Source organism: Phocoena phocoena, chromosome 2 (assembly GCF_963924675.1).
Source record: "Phocoena phocoena chromosome 2, mPhoPho1.1, whole genome shotgun sequence".
Classification (NCBI taxonomy): Eukaryota; Metazoa; Chordata; class Mammalia; order Artiodactyla; family Phocoenidae; genus Phocoena; species Phocoena phocoena.
This window is the reverse complement of record NC_089220.1, coordinates 171,453,556-171,474,657: the sequence shown is the minus strand read 5'-3', so window position 1 is coordinate 171,474,657 and position 21,102 is coordinate 171,453,556. Positions and strand designations below refer to the sequence as shown.

General features: G+C 35.9%; 1 protein-coding gene across 1 annotated transcript in view; it reads left to right on the top strand.

Annotated features, from left to right (window-relative positions):
• MINDY3 (MINDY lysine 48 deubiquitinase 3) overlaps positions 1-21,102 on the top strand; it is a 94,846-nt gene that overhangs the window by 18,831 nt on the left and 54,913 nt on the right. Inside the window, exons 5-9 of the mRNA XM_065871856.1 lie at positions 1,910-1,961; positions 2,840-2,954; positions 5,537-5,610; positions 6,495-6,574; positions 18,052-18,122. Of these exons, the coding sequence (XP_065727928.1) occupies positions 1,910-1,961; positions 2,840-2,954; positions 5,537-5,610; positions 6,495-6,574; positions 18,052-18,122 (392 nt within the window). The remainder of the gene's footprint in view (positions 1-1,909; positions 1,962-2,839; positions 2,955-5,536; positions 5,611-6,494; positions 6,575-18,051; positions 18,123-21,102) is intronic.

The window sequence follows — 21,102 nt, the reverse complement described above, 5'->3', positions numbered from 1 at the left end:
AAGTGGTTTTAAAGAATATGCGCTTAAAACTGGTCTGCGTATTAATTTGTAAGAAAATAGTAAGATCTTTTCTTGTAACATTTTTCATTAGTATCTTAGTATACTGTGTGCTCCCTGGGATGCGCTGTACATTTCTGTGTTGAGAGGTTACATAGCTTTAGGTTAAATGGCCTCATGATTCATTAACTTTGGCACTTCAGTAATTAATTTAGGTGGGCATATTATATTGAATTCCCCTCCAAAAAACATAGGTCAGTAATTTTCCAATTTACTTTGTCTCATTTTAAAAATGGACATGAAATGAAACTGTATTTTATATTCGTTTTTAATGTGGTATAAATTTGAAAAGTTTTGGTAACTGAAAATTTGAAAATTCACCTTAGATGTTGACAATTAAATGAACTTATATTAAAAATTTTATTCCATATAACAATCTGTTTTACCTGTTCCTTCCTTTATTCCCAGCTCTGTTCTTTTTCTTGTGTTATATTTTTCCACCATCCTGCCTGCTAAGCTTTTTATTTTGCTTGCCTCTTTTCTCTAAATCACTATCTTGATGTCAACTTTCATGGTATATACCCAGGAAAATGATTCAGATAATCAGGCACTGCAGAACAATTACAGTTTGGCAAAGATTAGGTAGAATTTTTATTTTATCCTGAAATTTTAAACATGAACTGTTTTCCTCCTTGTCAGTATTACATTCTGTACAAACGTTAATTTCATTGGCTTGTGTGGTGTGTAGTTTTGGCTTTTGGTAATGCACACTCGTTTGCAGTAGTGAATATTCAGGTTCAATTTCAGTTTGTTTCCCACACACAAATCAAAAGATTATTTAAATTAATCCTTTTGGACTTTTAAAGATTTAAAAAAGTAATTTGAAACATTTGAAAATTAAAACTGGACTTTGGAAGGCTAGAATAATGTGACATTTTACATTGTAAATCAAAATTTTAATTTTGATTTCATAACGAATCAATTCAGTTCTCTAGTGAGAATTAATATTTGAAAGTACCAAGATTTACTGTATAAAATATATATGAAATTGTTCATTGTGATAAATGAGAGTAGGCATTTTGATCCGTGTAGGATATCTTTAAAGACTTCATCTTTGGGCAGCTGAGACTATCTGGGTTCGGATCTCAGCTCTGCTGTTTATTGCTTTGTGCTCTTGGGAGGATTCTTCTGTGGGCTTCAGGTTCCTCCTCTGTAAAATGGGGTAATAGGGTTGTTTGAGGATTAAATGAGGTTAAGGCCCGTAGAGCATTTAGAAAGGGGCCTGGCACTTAGAAAAGTGTTAAGTAAACTTTACCTTTGATTTCTTAAAAACTTATAATTGTACTGTATTAATAAACGTAATCTAAATAAGTTACTGAAAACTTCCCAACAGTTATACAAATAAATGCGGAAACAAACTTATAGCTGTCGTTGAACCTGTGTACTTTCAAAGTGCTCTGCCTTTTTATATACATCTGTTTAATAATTAAGCATCAAGCCTAAAGATTTTATATTATGTAGGAGGAAGGTTAGCTATGAGGATTTTACTTGGCGCTATGAATTGAAAGATTATTTAAAGCGCAGGACACATTACAGCTATGTGTGAAGCACTATGATTGTCAGTAATTTCTCATATTTTAACGATTTCAGCACAACTGAATTAAAAAAGAAATGTTTATTATTTAATCACCCTTCTCCATCCTCAGTATTAAATCCATTTTAGTTATAATCATGGTAACTAAGATGTTGAAGTGTAAATTTATGTTACAGTAAAGTTGAAAATAAACTGAGAACTTTAAGGGAGTAAGGAAAGAGGGAAACTTAATTGCTTGAAAGTATTTACAGCCTGCTGTGTGTATCTTGTGTCATTTATTTGCCATGTGTAGTGCTGAAAAGTGTCTTTTATGTATAGCTGCCTTGGCTGTCGAAGAGCTTGGCTTTGAGCGATTTCATGCATTAATTCAGTAAGTAACGTTGGAACATTTAAAATACTTACCTTCTGGACACATTGCCATTTTAAGTCTGTTCGTACTGTGGAAAGGTAGTTAGATTTGTATGCTTGAGGATTAATTTGTTTTCCGATTTCAAAAAAAAATAATTTGTAAATGTGTACTTAAAATATTCTGATTCCCAAATTAACTATGGAAATATACCCTTTCATAACATTAAAAGCTTTTTCATCATTATAATGAAAAAATCATTTTAGCTTAATGTTTCTGTCTGACTGAATATAAAGATTTCAAGTGTGATAAATATTTGCATTATTATTTATTGTTTGCCAAAATACGCTTTCTATAATTTTCATTAAAAGCGCCATATTTTCATCAGAGTATTTAAATTTTTTGTTATAAAATAAAAGGTAAGGGATAACTATGTTGATAGAATTACGGGTGGCGTTTGATTTGAAATATAACATTATGTTAACAGAAGCCACAAATGTACACCTTATCTTTGGTGTTCAGATATTTGTTAAATAATTTTCAGGCTTTAAAAAGTCAAGTTTTCTTTGTTCTTAACCGTATCCTAGAAGATGGCCACCTCATTCCTTAAATAACTGTATGATCATTGAAGAAGTTGTTGCCAGACAGTTCGCCTAAGAGATGAAGAGGTCCCTACTACGTAGGCATTCTATTTTAATGGTATCTATTATAGATAGTGACAGTTGTCAGCAGTAGCTTTTGCCTTTAATGGCTAAATCTGTATTTGAAAATTTGATGCTTACAAAAATCTCCTATTTGTATGTATGCATTTTAATGTAGAAGACAATTAAAAATTTTTCCTATTTATGAATGTAGTCAGTCTCATCATGTTGTTAATACTTAATTCTTTTCCCCCTCCCCAGAAAAAGATCATTCAGAAGTTTATCAGAATTAAAAGATGCTGTCTTGGACCAGTATTCAGTGTGGGGAAACAAATTTGGAGTATTGCTTTTTCTGTATTCTGTGTTACTGACAAAGGTTTGTTGAAGAAGATACTTCTTCTGTTTTTTATTAGTTTGAGTTTAGTATTTTTCCTGAGGTGAAGAGAAATTTTATTCTTCATGTTGTTTCTAAATCTCAGAATTAAAATCTCTTATGCTGATAATGAAGAATTGACTTCTCTTTCTTCACTCATCTGTTACTTAACCACTTTCCAGCTTTCACCCATGATCTTCTGGACTGCGGAGATTATCAGTAATGTTCTAATTATGAAGAACAGTCAGTTCTTTGGAATTTTATTTTCTTTAATATTAGCAGTTTCTGGCACTTGACCCCTTAACCCCTTCTGGAAGCTCTTTCTAAACCCCACTCCCTTCTTAACTTACCTGATACATCACTAGTTCTCTTTCTGTAATGCCTCATAATTACATTTTTGCTTATAGCTTCATTTCCATCTTTTCCTGTTGTTTACCTCTTTTATTTTCTCAGCTTACCTTTATGTGGTTAATTCCAACACGAACACTTCCAGTCCTACCCTTTTCCCCAAATGCCAACCTCACATCTCTAGCAGCCTGTTAAGTCTCAGTTAGACTGCTAGATTTGCTGTATCTGAAATCAGACTTCATTCATTTGACAAATATTTATTGGGCATTGACTCTGTGCTAGGAACTAAACTTATAATATGGGATACAGTTTTTTTAAATCATTCCTCTTCAGTGTTGTAAACAAACAAAAAAAAGTGGGCACATTAACAGTTACTTCCATCATGGCAGTGTGTTTTGGTGTTATTTGTTTGTTGCATGCACAAAGCATGGTGGGAAATAGGTGAAGGGATGCCAAAGTTCATTTGGTGAGGTCAAGGGCAGACCTTGTATTGTAGGGATCATTTGATGGATGAGGAGAAGTTTTCTGGACGGAATTGCTGTGGGAAGATATTCCAAGCTGTAGGAACTGCAAGTATAAAGGCATACGATTATGCCTTTATAATTGGGGATATAACACACATTTGGGAAACTCTAAGTAGTTCAGTATTAGTGTAGCATAATATACCAGAAAGGCAATTGTGGAAGATGAGACTGGGCATTTACGTAGAAAAGACTCAGAATATGAAGATCCTTGTATACTGTGCAGAAATACTTAAGATTTCCTTTCATGTGGCCAAACTTAGAACAAAACAAAAATTGTGAACAATGGGGTAATGAGATCTTTTTGTTGATAAAAGATTCTTTAAATTGGTATCAGAGTTGTACTGGAGGGCGTTGGTGTGTGGAGTACAAGACTAGAGTCAGGAAAAAATGGAAAAGTAGTTACTGAAATAGGTGAACCTAAGCCAGAGCAGTGACCATGGAAAAGGAAAGGAGCATGTTTTAAACTTAGAAATTTCAACACATTTAGGAGAATATTTAAGAGAAAGAACTTAAAGTACTTGGTAGTTCATTAGCAGTTGGGGAACGGCAGTCATGGAGGTATCTAAGATGACTGGTTTCTTATGAGTTCATCGTGACCGTTCAGTATTCTCCCAATTTTTTATGCTCAAAAATTTTGATGCCTCCTCTGTCCCTTGTCCTTTACAGCCAATAAAACCATCATGTCTAGTTGTTCTCCTTGAGCTGGTCTTTAAAATGATGAGCCCTTTCTCCCCAGTGATTATGTCATTTGTTCGTATTATTCATCATGGCTGTATCATAGTCTGTTTTGTGTAGTTGTATACAAAGAAGGCCAGTGCAAGATCTCACACTTTTTTGTATCCTTCTGTAATATTTACACAATCATTACTATTTTGATTATTGATTATCATCTCTTTAATTCTTAGAAATGGCCTGTTATCAGATAGAACCAAAGGTTAAAGTTAGGTGAATAGCACAATGAATGGCAGTTTATCTTTGTCATTTTGGAATTGATGGAGTTAAAATGCCTAGCTCTTCTTGTACTTATCCAGTATCTAGACTTCAGGGATTTGGATGCTCTTTTGGGGGGTTAAAAATATCTGAAAATTGGCTTTCAGGAAAAATAGGAAGCTTCCTGCCCCCCTAGTCTACATTTCATTTTGTCAGTGCACGTTTGAATTACCAATATGTAAGAACACACAATCAGAAGCAAACCTTCCATCTTCTTATGTACCAGATATACCTTTTGTGTATTTAAATTCATATCTTTATTAGCATTCATGTGTGTATGTATTTAGTGCCAGTAAGTTTTTTTAATGATCTAAGAAAATACATCAGACGCCTTAGCAGGTATATTAGGTTTGAATACAGTTTCACCTGAAGTTAAGTGAGTGTTAACTTTCAGATACAATAATTTTCTCCTCCCTCCTCTTGAAGCTTAAACATTCTTTTTCTCTCTCTACCCCTTTAACCCACATACCAACACTGGATCTGTTACGTGTGTTCTTATGTACAGCCCATGGAAGAAAATAAAAGATTCTTAGACTGACTACTACTCACCATTATCATCTCAAATGCACCCCCCCCATTTCAAATCTGGGTAATTCTTTGGGAGAAAAGTTAATTAAGTAATTGTGTTTTATTAATGTATAGTATAAATTGATCAGTTTTTAAACTACCATAATTTTCATTTTTAGTTTTTAAAATAAGCCAATGAATTCTTGGTTTCTTTAGGGCATTGAAAACATAAAAAATGAAATTGAAGATTCAAGTGAACCTTTGATAGATCCTGTGTATGGACATGGCAGGTAATTAACTAAAATCTATTATTTCCTCATAGGGACTTCGGTTTTTAGGGACTTGACCTAAGATAAAACACTACTGGGTCAGATAATTTTGTCCGTCAGTGCTAGCAGCATAAAGTCTATGAACTTGAGCAGTCTTATGCTTTATGCAGTGTTTGCTTTAGGTGTGAAGTGTTAATTTCCACTTTAGGTTTATGTGTGCATTGGATTTATTATAGGAAATATTTTGTTTTAAGATGACACTGGGGATATTTTAACAAATTCTGCTTAATATTCTGTTCCTGAAATTTTCTAATAGATGAAATTTACTCATTTCGACTTAGAAATAAGTATACCCTTATTTGTAAATGTGAAAAAAATTTTTTATTTATTTTTCTCTGAGAATACCCTCCCTCTCAAGCTCTTTATAGCTATTTCTAGTAAAATTAATAACACAGTGATCGATTGTTAACTCACTCTAAAACATAAGTCCTTTTCTTGAGATCTTTCTGCCTCAGAGGTTAAAATTCACGTATCTTCCATCAAACACAAATTTTACAATTACATCTGTATTTTTTAAGGCGATTATAAATATTCAGTAAAGTGTTAGTCTAAGTATCATTTTTTTTCCATCCATTTAAATACGATGTCTTGGATAAAGTTGTTAAGTTTATATGCACATGTAGAACAATGGATACGATTGCGGTGATACAGCAAGTGACACATTTAGCAAGGTGGTTGTTCGGCAAAGTACATAAAATGAGAACTATAAGGTTTCTCTCTAACTTGGTTTTCTAAACAATATAATTTAATGTAAAAAGTCATTATTTTATGCCTTACCTTAGGAATCATTTGTTTTGAAAATTAGTGTATTCATATTTTAATTACTTTTTAATTTTTATTAATAGCCAAAGTTTAATTAACCTCCTTCTAACGGGACACGCAGTTTCTAACGTATGGGACGGTGATAGAGAATGCTCAGGAATGAGTAAGTATGTTCTTCATTGTGTTTATCTCGTTTATGATTAATATTTCACTAGAATACAGTTGATGGTTAATTAATCTGTTTAGTGGCTCTGCATTACTTAGAGGTTAAGATAAATGCTTTGTTATAGGAGAATCCCTTACAGTTTTCAAGGTGCTGTAACGTGAAGAGCATAGACTTTGGAGGCAGACAAACTTGGGTTCAAATCCCAAGTGTATGACTTGAGTCAAGTTACTTCTCAAGCCTTTAGTTTTCTCTAGTATAAAACTAGGATTGTAGGACTTCTTTAGAAAAAGTAATAAATAGTCCTCTTAGTATACGTAAAGTTAGTACATATTTATCCAGTGGTATCTGTGAGTCTGGAACACTGTTGCATTTTGCTTGAAATTGAGAATTACAAGTATTGTGATTTGAAATATTTGCTTTAAGAGACTAGTGGGTTTTTTCCTGTATTACTTTTAATGTTTGTAATTTCCTTTAAAATGTGGGGCACATTTAAGGTTATCCGAGCATTTTAAACCACCATCGCCTCCATTTCTGACCTTCATCATTTCTTGCCTGTAGCCTCATGTTGTTGCCAGGGATGTTGGCATGAAACCCCTTTGGCCAGGCCATCCAGTAGGCAGGGCTGACACACAGCCCCGAAGAGATTCCCTTTGGTTTGTTCTTACTCAGTCACCCTGCTTTCATTTCTACTGAGTAACTGCCGTGTACCTCCTCTTGAAGTATGTGGTACAGAACAGAAAGCATCATGGCTCCTATGGTTCACAGGGAAATTTATTTTTTCTTCTATAGTTAGATAAAACTGTCACCAAATGACAGAAGCAAAGATTATGATTGAGAAAATAATAGTTACTGCTTTTTGCTCCCATTTAAATGAGTGAATCTTGATCTTAAATTTGAAGTTCTCTCAAATTTTAGAAAGACTCATAGTTAACAGAAACATGAAAGAATACAATATTATGGGGAAAAAAATCAGTAAAAATTAATGAATTTCAAAATTAAAAAGCACCTTAACACAATCCAGCCCTTCATTTTACTGTTTAAGAAATTTAAGAGCTACCCTTCCTTCCTACGTTAGATAATATATGCAAAATTATCTGAGTGATGAGGTTAGGATGAGAACCTAATTTAGGTGATTTCTGGTAAAATTCACTGACAGAAAAAGTAGCCAGGTTATCTTGCTCTATTTTTTTTTTTTTTTTTTGGTAATTGAGCCCATCACCCATCCTATTCTTGAGCCCTCATTCTGATTGATAGCTGAAAGTATTTAATCCTCCTGGTTAAAGGCATGTCAGTCTCTCAAGTCTCCCATAGGCTCTTCTTCATGCTGTGTACTTCCTTTACAGGATATTGGTCAATTATTCCAGTTTAGGTTCTTGATGTGTACTAATTCATCCTTTTCTGTTTCTTGAAATATTAGCTTTCAAAGCTGTTGTCTTGCTGTGGATTTTTTTAAAAGTATAGTTTAAATATCAAAACTAAGCAATAACTTTGAAATAATTATCTTGGAAAAGAAAATAGGCGGGGTATATTTCTTGCATTTTCCCTTAATCGTTAGGAATGTTGACTTAAGGTTGAATCTGATTTCAGTCACCAAACTTAAAATAAAATTCCATACATTCATTCAGCATTTATTAGATATTTTTCTGTCTGACAACATGGGAGGAGGTTGTGATATATGTAATATACAAAGAAAAATTATAATTAAAGAGTTACTAGTTTTATAAATCTTTAGGCGAGCTGCTTTACTTCTCTTGGCTAATAGGGAGGTAATATCTTCCTCAGAGGGTTGTTAGATTGTAAAGACTAAGATTAAATTTCTAAAATGCCTCAGCTGGCCCATGGGAAGAACTTGGCTTTCCCTCAAAAGAGGAAAACAGGAACATGCACACAAATAACTATAGTGCGAGGTAAAATGAAGCATGTTGAAATAAAGTGTTATACAATTCAGGGGAAGGAGAAAACCTTTGGGATAGGTGGAGAGCCATAAAGTAAGAGTTACCCTTTTAATGGGGCCACGTGGAATGAGAGAGAGGGAAAAATATAGGTTGTGTCTCTAGGAACAGGGAGACAGATGAATCTGATTAGAGCAGTGCATCTTAATCCCGACCCTGTGTTATCACTTAGGGTGCCTAAGAGCAAGTCAGTGCTCAGGCCCCAGCTGAGAATAAATAAACAAATTAGAATTTCTAGGTAGTGGGGTCTGGACATGGATCATTTTAAAATTACCCTTAGATGAGTTTAATGTGCAGCCAGGTTTGAGGAGACAAGAGAATTGGCTTCTGTGAAGGAGACAGTGGGAGGGAAGATGGCAAACGTAGGGCTGGGTAAGAACCCAGAGGGTCTTGATTTGAAGAAGTTTAAACATTAGCTGGCAGACGTTACGAAGAGAGTCATTGAAGATATTTAAACAGAGCAATAACGTAAGACACAAGATAAGAGCACTAATCTGTCAGCTTGTAGAATGCATTGGAATGGGATGGGATGACAAGTCGAAAGCTATAGCACATAGTCAAGACAGCTGGGAGGTAACGAGATGAAATAGGCATGGCAGAGGAAGAGAAACAGAGCCACTAGGATTTAGTTACCTTGTGCTAAGCAGTATGTATTGAATATGTATCTTCTCAACCTCAATATATACAGGTAAGAAAACTGAGGCTCAGATAATTTAGTAATCCGCCCAGTGTCCAACGGCAGGCACACACAGCTTTTGACCATAGCCAAGGCCTGCACTCAGTCCCCCGTAGTACATTCTCCTCCTGGACCACTCTTCCTCTGTGAAAGAGCCTACAGGAAAGTAGAATTTGTAGAATTCAGCTATGAATTAGACAGATGAGGGTAAGGTACAAATAACCAGTAGGTTTTCAAATAAAGTTTATGAATAAATGAACACGTGAAAGAAACATCATGGGAAGTCAGCTTTAAGTCACTGTGTATGTTTTGGTGACAGAAAACAATCCTTTTCCTCAGTATTTCATTTTCTTTAAAGAGCAGTTACAACTGTTGACGATTGTTAAGAACGCCCATTATGCAGCAGTGACACACATTATCTTAAGAACGCCAAGCTCTGTTCTTAGTATTTAATGACTGTCTGTTTTTTTTTCCATTTTCTCACTTCGTTCTTATAACTACTCTATGAAGGTCATAGAATAAAGGAAAGTAAGGCACCGAATTAAGTATCTTGCTTCATCCATACAGTTTAGTAAACAGCAGAGCTGGGATTTCAACCACAGTAGTCTGGTTCCCTGCAACCAGCATACTTAATCATCTTGATATACAGCCTCTTAAACTATACTTAACAGAGTCTTCAGTGTGAAAATAAATACGTAGGATGATGTGGAAGAAGTTTATTTTATTAAGTTTCACAGTAGCCCTGAGAGGTGGTTATTTGCCTCATTTATGGAGGGAAGCTGAGATTGAGAATTTAATCCAAAGATTTTTGTCCATGACACAGAGTTAGTGAATGAGCTGTGCTGTATCCCTCAATCAAGGCGAATGAGGGCTATGGGGAGGCTATGAATTTAGCAATTAAAAGAGCAATTGAGATAGAAGCCATATCATAGGGAGTAAATATTTTAGCAGTGTAAGCAAGGAAATTTTGCTGGTGAAAGGATGGAAACAGGAGTTCACTGCCTGGTCAAAATAAGGCCAAGAGATGGTATACACAGGTATAGTTTTAAGGGATAGAAGTCACCTAAATTGTTTGTTAGAAAGGGAACTGCTTTTAATAGGAGAGAGAGTAAATGGAGTCAAGAGTAACAGTGACCTTGGAAAGATGCACAGTTCTTCTTCTTCTAAAACAGGAAGAAAGAATGTGTTGAGAAAAGAAAAAGGCATTTTGAAATATGCAAGATTTGAATTGGGAGAACTCTTGAGAGTTTGAAGTTGCTGAGAATGAGTGGACAGAAAGAGGCATATAAAGGAGAGAAAGAGTTTGAATCAACTACTGTAAGAAGGAATATAAAGATGGATTATGAAAGAAGTTTTTAAACGTGCAGTCAGAATTAAGAGCTGAGATGAGGTTACATAGAATTATTTAGAGTGGATCTAACCAGTAAAGCTTATAATTAGGCTTTTTCCTAGCAATAATCATCAATCTGGCAGTGGGAAAGAAAATGGACATTACGCGTTTATCCAGGAAAGGCCAGGAAGTTTCAATGAAAGATAAATGGGCAGTTTTCTCACCTTTATTTATACAGGATATCAATGCTTGATCTGTCATATATGTAGTAAACATTTTTTCCCCAGTTTGTCTTTTGCCCCTAGTTTATTTTTTATGAACGTTTAGATGGTACTACCATTTTTGGCTGTTACAAACAATTCTGCAGTGAACATTTTTGTATATACCTCTCTGTTCAAATTCAAGTATTCCTGTAGGATAGATTCCTAAAAGCAGAACGTATGTTAACAAAATTTAGGCTTCTGGGTTTTTTGTTTTTTGTTTTTAACTAAGTGGATTTATTGAGATGTAATTCACATACCTTACACATCTCCCATTTAAAATGTACACGTCACTGGTTTTAGTTATGTTCTTAAGAGTTGTGCAGCCATCACCACATCAATTTTAGAATGTTTGTATCATCTCCGCAATACCCCTTGAACCCATTAGCAGTGACTTCCCCAAAACCCTTAGCAGCCATTAATCTGCTTCCTGTCTCTGTAGGTTTGCCTGTTCTGGACATTTCTGGTAACAGAATCATGTCTTTAATATCTGGTCTTCCGTACCAGCTTATTTCACTTAGCATAATGTTTTCAAGGTTCATCCATGTTTTAGCATGTACCAGCACTTCACTCCATTTTATTGAACAATATTTCATTGTATGCTTTATACCACATTTTCTTTTTTCGTTCATCAGTTGATGGACATTTGGCCCAAGGACAAGTGGAAACAAGGTTGTGATGAGTAATGTGGTTAGGAACATTTATGTACAAATGTTTGTGAGAATATGTTTTTATTTTTCTTTAGCATCTTCCCAGGAGTGAAAATCCTGGGTCATATGATAATTCTGTGTTTATTTAACCTTTGAAGGAACACCTGTTAAACTTTGATAGATAATGCCAAATTACCTTGTAAAATTTGCTTTACCAACTAGAGAAGTATAAACTTATGCTTCCAGCATGTAGGAGAGTTCCTGTTTTTCTGCATACTGGCCAACACTCAGAGCTCTCCATCTTTAATATTTTGTCCATCAGTTTATTGACACCTGGTAGCCTGTTTTGATTCATGTTTCTCTGATTCCTAGTGAGGCTGCAGTTGACCATCTTTTCATATGTTTCTCAACTTTCAGTGTTTCTTCTGGGAATTGTCTCTTTCTATTTTTTGGCATTTTTTGGGGAGAGGTTATTTATTTTCTTTTATTTACAATTTCTAGGGATGCTTTATAAATTCTTCGTTCTTTGTGTGTTAAATCTGTGTTGCAAATATTTTCTCTCAGCCTTCTCTGTCTCCTTTAACTTTGCCACTGGTATCTTTTATATACCAAAGCTTTTCATTTTTATGAGATTAAATCATTTGATCTCTTCTGTTACGGCTTTTGTTTTTAAATTTTTTCCTTGTATCTGTTTTATGTTTCTCCTACCCAAGATTAAAACTAATACTCTCTAGTATTTTCTTCAAATGCTTTTGTAGATGTTATTTTTTTTTTAATGTTTAGCTCGTTAATCCATCTGGTTATTTATTTATGAGTGGTATGAGGTAGGGATCTACCTTTTTACTTTTTCCCAAAGAATTTCCTAATTCCAGTCAGTTCTCCACAGATACGAAACACCTGCTTTATCAAATAACAGATTTTCCCATAGGTATGAGTCATATTTTGGAGTCTTCTACTCCACTAATCTATTTGTGAGTTCTTATGCCAAAACTACACTGTTACATAGTTATATAATACACTTTGGTATTTATTAGGACGTTCCCTAATATTGTACTTTTTCAAATTTATAATGGTCTTTTCCATACTATCTATTCCAATTAAATGCTTTTCCAGCTTCTTAATTTCTAGTTTTAAGAAATCTCTAAACATTTTGCTTGAGCTTACAGTAAATTTGTGTATTATTTTAGAGAAGTGACATCTTTACAATATTAGGTCTTCCCATCTAGATAGTTTTTTATATCTTTAAATGAAAGTATATATTTTTGATCATATAGTTCTTGAATTCATGTACATTATTCTACCTCAGTTATTAAAACTAGCTTTTGCTTCTGCCATAGAGTACAAATAAAACTGCAGTAGAACTAATCACTGAATTCATTCTTGCCCACGCCTCAGTCCTTCGCAGTAACTAGCCCGGTATTTTAAACAGTAAATCAGATGATGATATTCTCTCACTTAAAACCATTCAATAGCTGGCTTCCCCATGCACTTAAAATAAAATCCAAACTTCTTAGCAGGGTCTTAAAATCCTTTTGTGGTCTGGCCCCTATTAACCTGCCAGATATCTACATTTTTACTGTTGCCTGTATTTTGAGCTGAGGTTTTCTTTGATTTTATTTTCCCATAGATCAGTCTTCCCATGGCCTCCTTTCTTTCGTAAACGAATCCCATAGCGTTTGCACACCCTCTCTTTTTGTATGTATTGTACATTTATTGCTTTCGTATGTTTATTTGATGATTATTTTTATTTTAATGTTTTCTTCATTTTATGGGATTGAAATAGAGTCAGGTCTTATAAATCAGAAACCCACATTCTTCGTTTCTTTTTTCTTTTGATATAAATCACTATGGCAGTCCTTCCAGGCATAGTTAATTGAAAGCTGATAGACTCAAGATACATAGACAGTACGAGAATCTAAACTCTGAAGATTAAGATCATTTTGAAATTTTCATATTTTTAAGTAGTTAATGTAAATTGCAGTTAGTGGCCAGGTGCTATACAAATTTGAAACGTGTTTGGTTTATCAGAATTTATGTGAGGAAAGGTCAGAAGTGCTCCTTTTCTCCAAATTCTATTAGTTGTAAAAATATATTAAGTTAGCTGGAACTAAGTTGCCAGACAAAATGCAGGACCCCCATTTAAATTTGAATTTCAAATAAACAATCATTTTTAGTGTAAGTATGTCCCGTTCAGTATTTGGAATATACTTATACTGAAAAATTATATTTTGTATCTGAAATTTATATTTAACTGGGCATCTTTGTTTTTATTTGCTAGATCTGGCAACCCTGGCTAGACACCAATTCTCTAGCAACCTGACTTCTCAGCAATTCGACAGACAGCTAATAAGGGGGTTTTTAAAAGCTCCTCACTTCAAAAATAGATTTCACAAAGTTTATGGCTCAGATGGCATGTACCTTTACCTATAAGTGAGACAGCCAAGCCTTTTTCTGTATTGTATTGCTTTTTGTTTTAGGTATTCTAACATCCTTCAAGTCCTTTTTTTCTCCGTATTTTTAACTATAGATTCTTTACCTTACTTACTCGAGGACCCTACATAATCTCACCCCAGCTTAAGTTTTCAGCCATCATGAACCTGTGCTTGAACAGAATCTTGCTACTTGCTTTCATTTCTTTGTTCATGCCGCTGCCTGTGCCTGAAGACCTGTATCCCTCGCATCTGTGCCTGTCCAGTCCTTCAGCTCGCACTTCGTGTGCCCTCCCTTCCCCGGGGCACTTCCTGATTCCCACAGCTGCAGGTCATCCATCCTGCCTGTGAGCACTTTGCCTTCATGGCACTTACCACATTCTACTTTGGTGTTTTTGGAGGGGGTGGAGGGGTTGAATTTTTTTAACTGTAGTAAGAACATTTAACATGAGATCTATCCTGTAACGAATTTTTAAGTATGGTATTAACTGTAGGTACAAGATTGTGTAGCAGATATTTACGACTTATTCGTCTTACATCACAGAAAGTCTCTGTCTGTGGAACAGCAGTTCCCCACCCCATCTCCTCCTCCCAGCTCCTGGCAAAACCACCCTTGTACTCTCAGCTTCTAGGAGTTTGACTATGTTAGAAACCTCATCCAAGTGGAATCATGCAGTATTTCTCCTTCTGTGACTGGCATATGTCGCTTAGCATAAGGTCCTCGAGGTTCATACATGTGCACATATAATAAGAGTCCCTTCTTTTGTAAGCCTGAATAATATTCCATTGTATGGATATTGCACAGTTTCTTTACCCATTCATTATTTTCTAGACACTTCGGTTGTTTCAGTTTCTCAGCTATTGTGAACAGCGCTGCAGTGAGCATGGGAATGCAGATATCTCTTTGCGATCCTGATTTCATTCTTTTGGGCTAAATACACCGAAGTGGAACTGTTGGATCATATGGTGGTTCTATTTTTAATTATTTTGAGGAACCTCCATCCTGTTTTCCATTTCAGATCCCCACCAGCAGTGTACAAGGATTCAGATTCTACACACCCTCGCCGGCATTTATCTTTTGTGTTCTTGAGGGTGGTTAGCCTGACCTTGTGGTTTCAGTTTGCACGTCTCTGATGATCAGTGATGTTCAGCATCTTTCCATATACCGTTGGCCATTTTATGTATTCTTTAGAGAAATGTCTAAGTCCTTTGCCCAGACTTTTTGTTTTGGCGTCTTGTTTTGCTTTCTGGGTTGTTTGGTCTTTTGCAGCTGAGTTGTAGGAGTTCCTTATATATTGTGGATATTAACCCCTCATCAGATACATGGTTTGCAGAGAGGCTCTTTGCTTCTTCGTCTTCATATTCCCAGTGGTACCTTTGTACTCCTACACTGTGCTTAGCATTGTTCGTTTGCATACTCGGCACCCAGAGCATGTTTGTTAAATAAATGTAGTGCAGTTATCTGCTTTCCAAGTCAGCGTCAAGTTTGAAAGGCCCAAGAAGGACTTCTGTAGACACCCTGACAGTAGTGAGAAGTGATAGTTGGGAGTGGAGGAGAAGGCTATAGAGAAGCGAACTCAGGAATACAAAACTCTGCATTTAGGTACAGTGCCACTGACTGAATGGCAAGGTTGGTAGATGATCACCATGATTAGTCTTAAATGCTAGGGTAAGAAAACGAAGTTAGACAGAAAATTCTGAAATGTAATGACTTAATTATTAGAACTTTCTGCAAATGTAAGCAGACTTCTTTGAGACTTATGAAGTCTCTTATAACTAAATTCTGTAAGTTTTAATATGAGGATAGTATATCCTCACTATAATTACAACTTTGTACAATAAATATTCTTAATGATGCACTTTAGCTATCAAAAGAAGATAAAAATTATAAGTACATGTCCTGTTTAAGGAAATAGGAGTTAACACATTTTTAAAATGCTACCATTCAAACAACATACCTAAACATGTGATTACTGACCTAATCTGAACAATTCATTATTCAAGAATTATGAACAGCTAATTTGCTATATTTAGTAGCATGATATTATAAATATACTATTCTAGACATTTGTTTACAATTCTAAGGAAATAGATGATGTAGTATCTAGTTGTAACACTAGGTGGTGGTAACTGATTTTAGAAATTAAAGTGTGAAAATGTTTCTTAACATGTATTCTTTGAACTTGAAAACATTTAGTGCTGCTTACATTTTGGAAGGAAGAGGAGGAAAAAATTCGAAAGGCTGTGGAGGACCATCGCTGCCTGTTTGGGCTGCTCTTTTTCCTTTGAAGGCTATAATTCAACGATTCTCAGATTTTTTGGTCTCATGACCTTTACACTATTAAATGTAGTGAGGATCCCAAAAAGCTCTCGCTTATTTGGTTTATAAGAAAATAATAATCACTGGGTTTTTTGTTAAAAATTAAGACTGAGAAATTTTAAAAGACGTATTCATTTTAAAATTACTTTAAATATAAATATTTTAAATTAAACTATCTTCCCAAATAAGAAAAAACTTTCGTAAGAAGAGTGACATTGCTTTAAAATTTTGCAGATCCCTTTAATGTCTAGTTTATTAGCAGACAGCTGGATTCTCATATCTGTTTATAGATTCAATCTGTTGGGAAATAACGTATCAGTTAGCCTCTGGAAAACCCCACTATACACTCATGAGAGAGTAACAGTGAAAAAGACAATTAACGTCTTTTCATGTAAATCATTTCGGTTTCATGTAGTCTCTAAAAGGGACTTAGGCATCCCTAAGGATCATAACCAAAATTTGGGAACTATCACTATGTCTTCTCTGCCTGTAAGAAGTTTGTGAAAAAATACAAACTCTATGTATACGTGCCTTCTGTTAATTTTGAATTTACAAAGCTTAAAGCTTAGGCAACAAGTTCTAGGTTTACACCATCTGGATGTTGTACTTCAGGGTACACAGTAAAATATTTACAACAAAAGCAAATACGTTGATATTATTACATTAATTGATAAGAAAAACATAATATCCTAATAGGAAAATGGATGATATATAACCAGATGGTAAAAAGGATGTAGAGTTATATATACATTGTGTTTACAGTGGACATAATTTTTAACCGGAAAAAAACATGCTTTTTAGAAATATGTGTGGATCCAAATTACTATTATAGTGGTACTTGATGTACTTTAGCTGAAAGCTGTAGTCTGAAAAGACTTTATTACCATCACAGTTACATCTCTCATGTGGAATAATCTGTCTTTTCATTTTCTATGCTTTTTCTATTCTTTCTTACCCATTTCCATGATGTCAGCTCTCATCTCTATGCAGGTGATTCCCCAAACTTGACATCCAACCCTGATTTCTATTCCGTGTTCCTGAGCCTTACTTCTAGTTGTGTATCCATCTCTAGCTAGAAGTCCTAATGGCGCCTCAATCCTAGCTTGTCTAAAACCAAACTCATATTCTCTCTTCACGCCACTTGAGAACCTACTTTTTCTTAATTCTTTCCCTTAGTTAATCACCATTTATCAAGTTCCCCAGGCTAGAAACCTTTAAGGAAGCTTTGACAAATTCTTCACCCCTTAGATACATTGATTTATCATAGTTCTTTGCCATTTCCTCTGCTTTGAATTTTCTTCTTATCCTCTTCTTGGCCTGGAAAATTCCTACATATGCTACAAGATTCAACTCAGATGTTACCACTTGTGTACGCCTTCCCTAACACAGTAAGCAGATGCTTTAATACTATAGGATGTGTGTGTTCATATAAACAGAGAGCACAAGTATTTTCATCTGCCTCCTTTGATAAGCTCTTAGCCTTTGTAAAGCAGTTACTGTGTTCTATTCATCCTTATTTCCCCAGTCTTAAGCATGCTGCTTGTGTTTGTTTATGGGAGAGAGGAATGGTATCAAATGTCCATCAAAAGTTAACATTGAATATAAAGTTTTATAAATACATTTAATGTACATCTGAAGGATCACATTACCCACTACCTAATTTAATGGTATTTTATAATGAGCAGTACTGTCATGATGACTTGATGTGAACTCCTAACAATCAACTCCTAACAATAAGTATATGCTGAGCTTTAAAGTATAGTTTTGGTGTAGAATATATATATGTTTACATACATATTTACACTGAGGTGCTTTTCAGATTTATGTGCTAGTGCAGTGCTAACTTTTTTGTTGCAGAACTTCTTGGTATACATGAACAAGCAGCTGTAGGATTCTTAACACTAATGGAAGCCTTAAGATACTGTAAGGTAAGTTGCTTTTTAAGATACTTGGAATGGTTTTTATTCACATGTCCACTGTTGCAGAGAGCATTTTTCTCGTGGGACAACATATTTTAGCTTACTACAGACAGTGTGTACTCTCAGTTCTGTTCTGACCACCCTTCCTGAACTGACAGGCTTATCAAGGATGGAGTTAAGCTGGCTGATCATGCTGAGTCCCCTTATTTTTTGAGGCTTGTTCCTTTTTGAGGGTCGGGGGCAGAACCCAGCATGAAATAATTTATAAAAACAGATATCCATTAGCGAATATAAATACAGTTTTGGGTAAACTGAGGGGAAAGAATGCCCTGTCTGTTCCTCACTAACAGTATGCTTCGCTGAAAAAACTGATAATACTTTATCAGGCAAAGAAAAAGAGTCTGCTAAATGCCTGAAATTCTAACTTGTCTTTTTCATCTGAAAACTGATTTCACACTAAGAAACAAAATCCAAGCACTTCACAGCATTAGACTCTTTAACACATGTGCTAGAATTAGGAACTGCCATGAAACTCTCGTTTTTTGATATATATTTCATAGCTTTCCTGCACATTCTGAAATACCTATTGGATATTCCAGATAGTTTTAAATGGAGTTTAAATCGTTAATGATTTGCGCTTAATAAGATGTTCTGATTTTGGGGAAAGAAGGAAGTAGCTCTCATATTCTTTTCCATTTTAGAATGGTGGTTCCATAGCAGTGGTTGATTATTTTTAGTAACAGTAACAGTGTCTTTCTTTCTTTTTTCCTTTCTGCCTTCCTTCCCTTCCTCCCCTCCCTTTCTTTTTTACCAGACAGCATTCCTCTTTCATGACAACACTTGGACAGGGGTGACAGGGATATGATGATCAAATAATCAAATAGGTGTCATCCTGCCCTTATTCATTAGTAGTAATTGTACTGTCAAACAGTAGCAACTCTTACATTTTCAGTGACTTTAATTACACAAGGTAAAGCTATTCTGAGGCAGCCTAGCGACTGGAGAATCAAACTGCATCTCCTCCCCAGCACACCCGCAGACGCTCATATTCCTAAAAGTGTGTGTGCACGTAAAAAATGGTGACCACACAGAAGCGGTGGATATGTTACTTAGCTTGATTGTGGTGATCTTTTTACGGTGTGTACATATATCCAGGTATCAAGTTGTATACCTTAAATACATACAATTTTTGTATGTCAAAGATACGTCAGTGAAGCTGTTTTCTAAAAAGTGTGTGGTGTGTGTTTTGCAGGCAGATAGGGTGTGAAGATGATATACTTTGAAATCTTCACCCTGTGGCCTTAAGGCCCTGATGGTCTGGATTCTGTCTGTCCTTCCAGAGTTGGTTGCTGTGCTCCAGCCATGCTGGTCTCCTGTCAGTTTTTCATACACGCCAGGCCCTTTCCTGCCTGGTGAGCCTTTTCGTACTTACTTCATTTCTGCCTGGAATACTCCAGCTCTTAAATGGATGGCTCACGCTCTCCTTCAGACTCTACCTCAGACTGTGCCTCAAAGACCCTTTCCTGGACCATTCCCTCAGTGACTCTTTCACATTATTTCATAGGAATAATCACTTTGCAGTGATCTTTTTTATTGATTTAGTTATCTTCTTTTTAATCTTGAATTTGTTTTTCTGTTGTCCCTAATGGAATATGAACTCTTTGAAGGCAGGCACATTGTCTTTCTGGGTACATATTAGATGCTCAGTCAATATTTGTTGAATGAATGAGCAGACAATTTCACCAGAATTGTAATTTTCTAAATATGTGCATTTGCTTTTCTTTAACGGTTAGATAGAACAGAGGAACGTCTGCTTTATCCCCAAGATCTTAGTGGGAAGTCATTAGCTGCTGTATATTCTCCTGTTACTCCAGTATTATTGCTCTAGTGCCAACCTAGTGTTACTGCTCTAGTGTTCTAGCGGTAACTATGGTGTTTTCTAGGTTTAAAGATATTTTTAATGGTGGGATACAGCACACTGATACTCAGATAGATGAAAGGCAGAACTCTGTGACCTACAGCTCCAAACAAGAGAATGCTACCAGGCAGGGCCAAGAAGAGAATTATACCTGGGGACAAGGCAACAGCAGGCTGCAGCCCTAGGGAGCAGCTTACGTGTGGAAATTGGGATGAAGTTAGCTGGGTTGCCTGGGCTCCCTGTGACCTGGCTGGTTTGAATAGTTTGGGTGAGCTCTGGGCTTGGGAGTTGTCCCTTTTGTCTGGGGCCTGACTCCAGAGTGATTAGGGCCATGCAGAGTGGCCTGGGGTGGGGAGACATGTCAGGTGTCTGGGGTTTGGACTTATGAGCTGTCTTTTTTAAGGGAATTGACCAGCCCCCAGTCAGGGCCTCAAAGCTGAGTTAAGACAGCATTAAAGAAACAAAACAGGGCCTCCCTGGTGGCGCAGTGGTTGAGAGTCTGCCTGCTGATGCAGGGGTCACGGGTTCATGCCCCGGTCTGGGAAGATCCCACATGCCGCGGAGCCACTGGGCCCGTGAGCGAGCCATGGCCGCTGGGCCTGTGCATCCGGAGCCTGTGCTCCGCAACGGGAGAGGCCACAACAGTGAGAGGCCTGCGTACGGCAAAAAAAAAAAAAAAAAAAAAAAAAGAAACAAAACAGAAACAAAAAAAACACTCTGTCTTACACTCTGGTGCCCATCTGTATATAACTGTAGATATCCTTCTGAAAATATATATACATTCACTTATCATCAAACATTTAGAGAAATGGCATTAAGGGAATAATTGTGTTTGTATTAGTTTTGTGAATCTGATCTGAACACCTCCCTGTTCTTTGATAGTGTAGCAAATTGCCCTTCAGAATTGAAATGAACATTTTCATATCATTTTGCTCATATGTGTTCATTAAGACAAATGAAACAGTCTCTCTCACGGGCTCTCTAGGTCTCTCTCTCTCTCTTTCCCTCTCCTGCCCCTGTACGCGTGCGCGCGCACGTGCGAGATAAAAGGTAACTCAGTGCTTTTGGCTG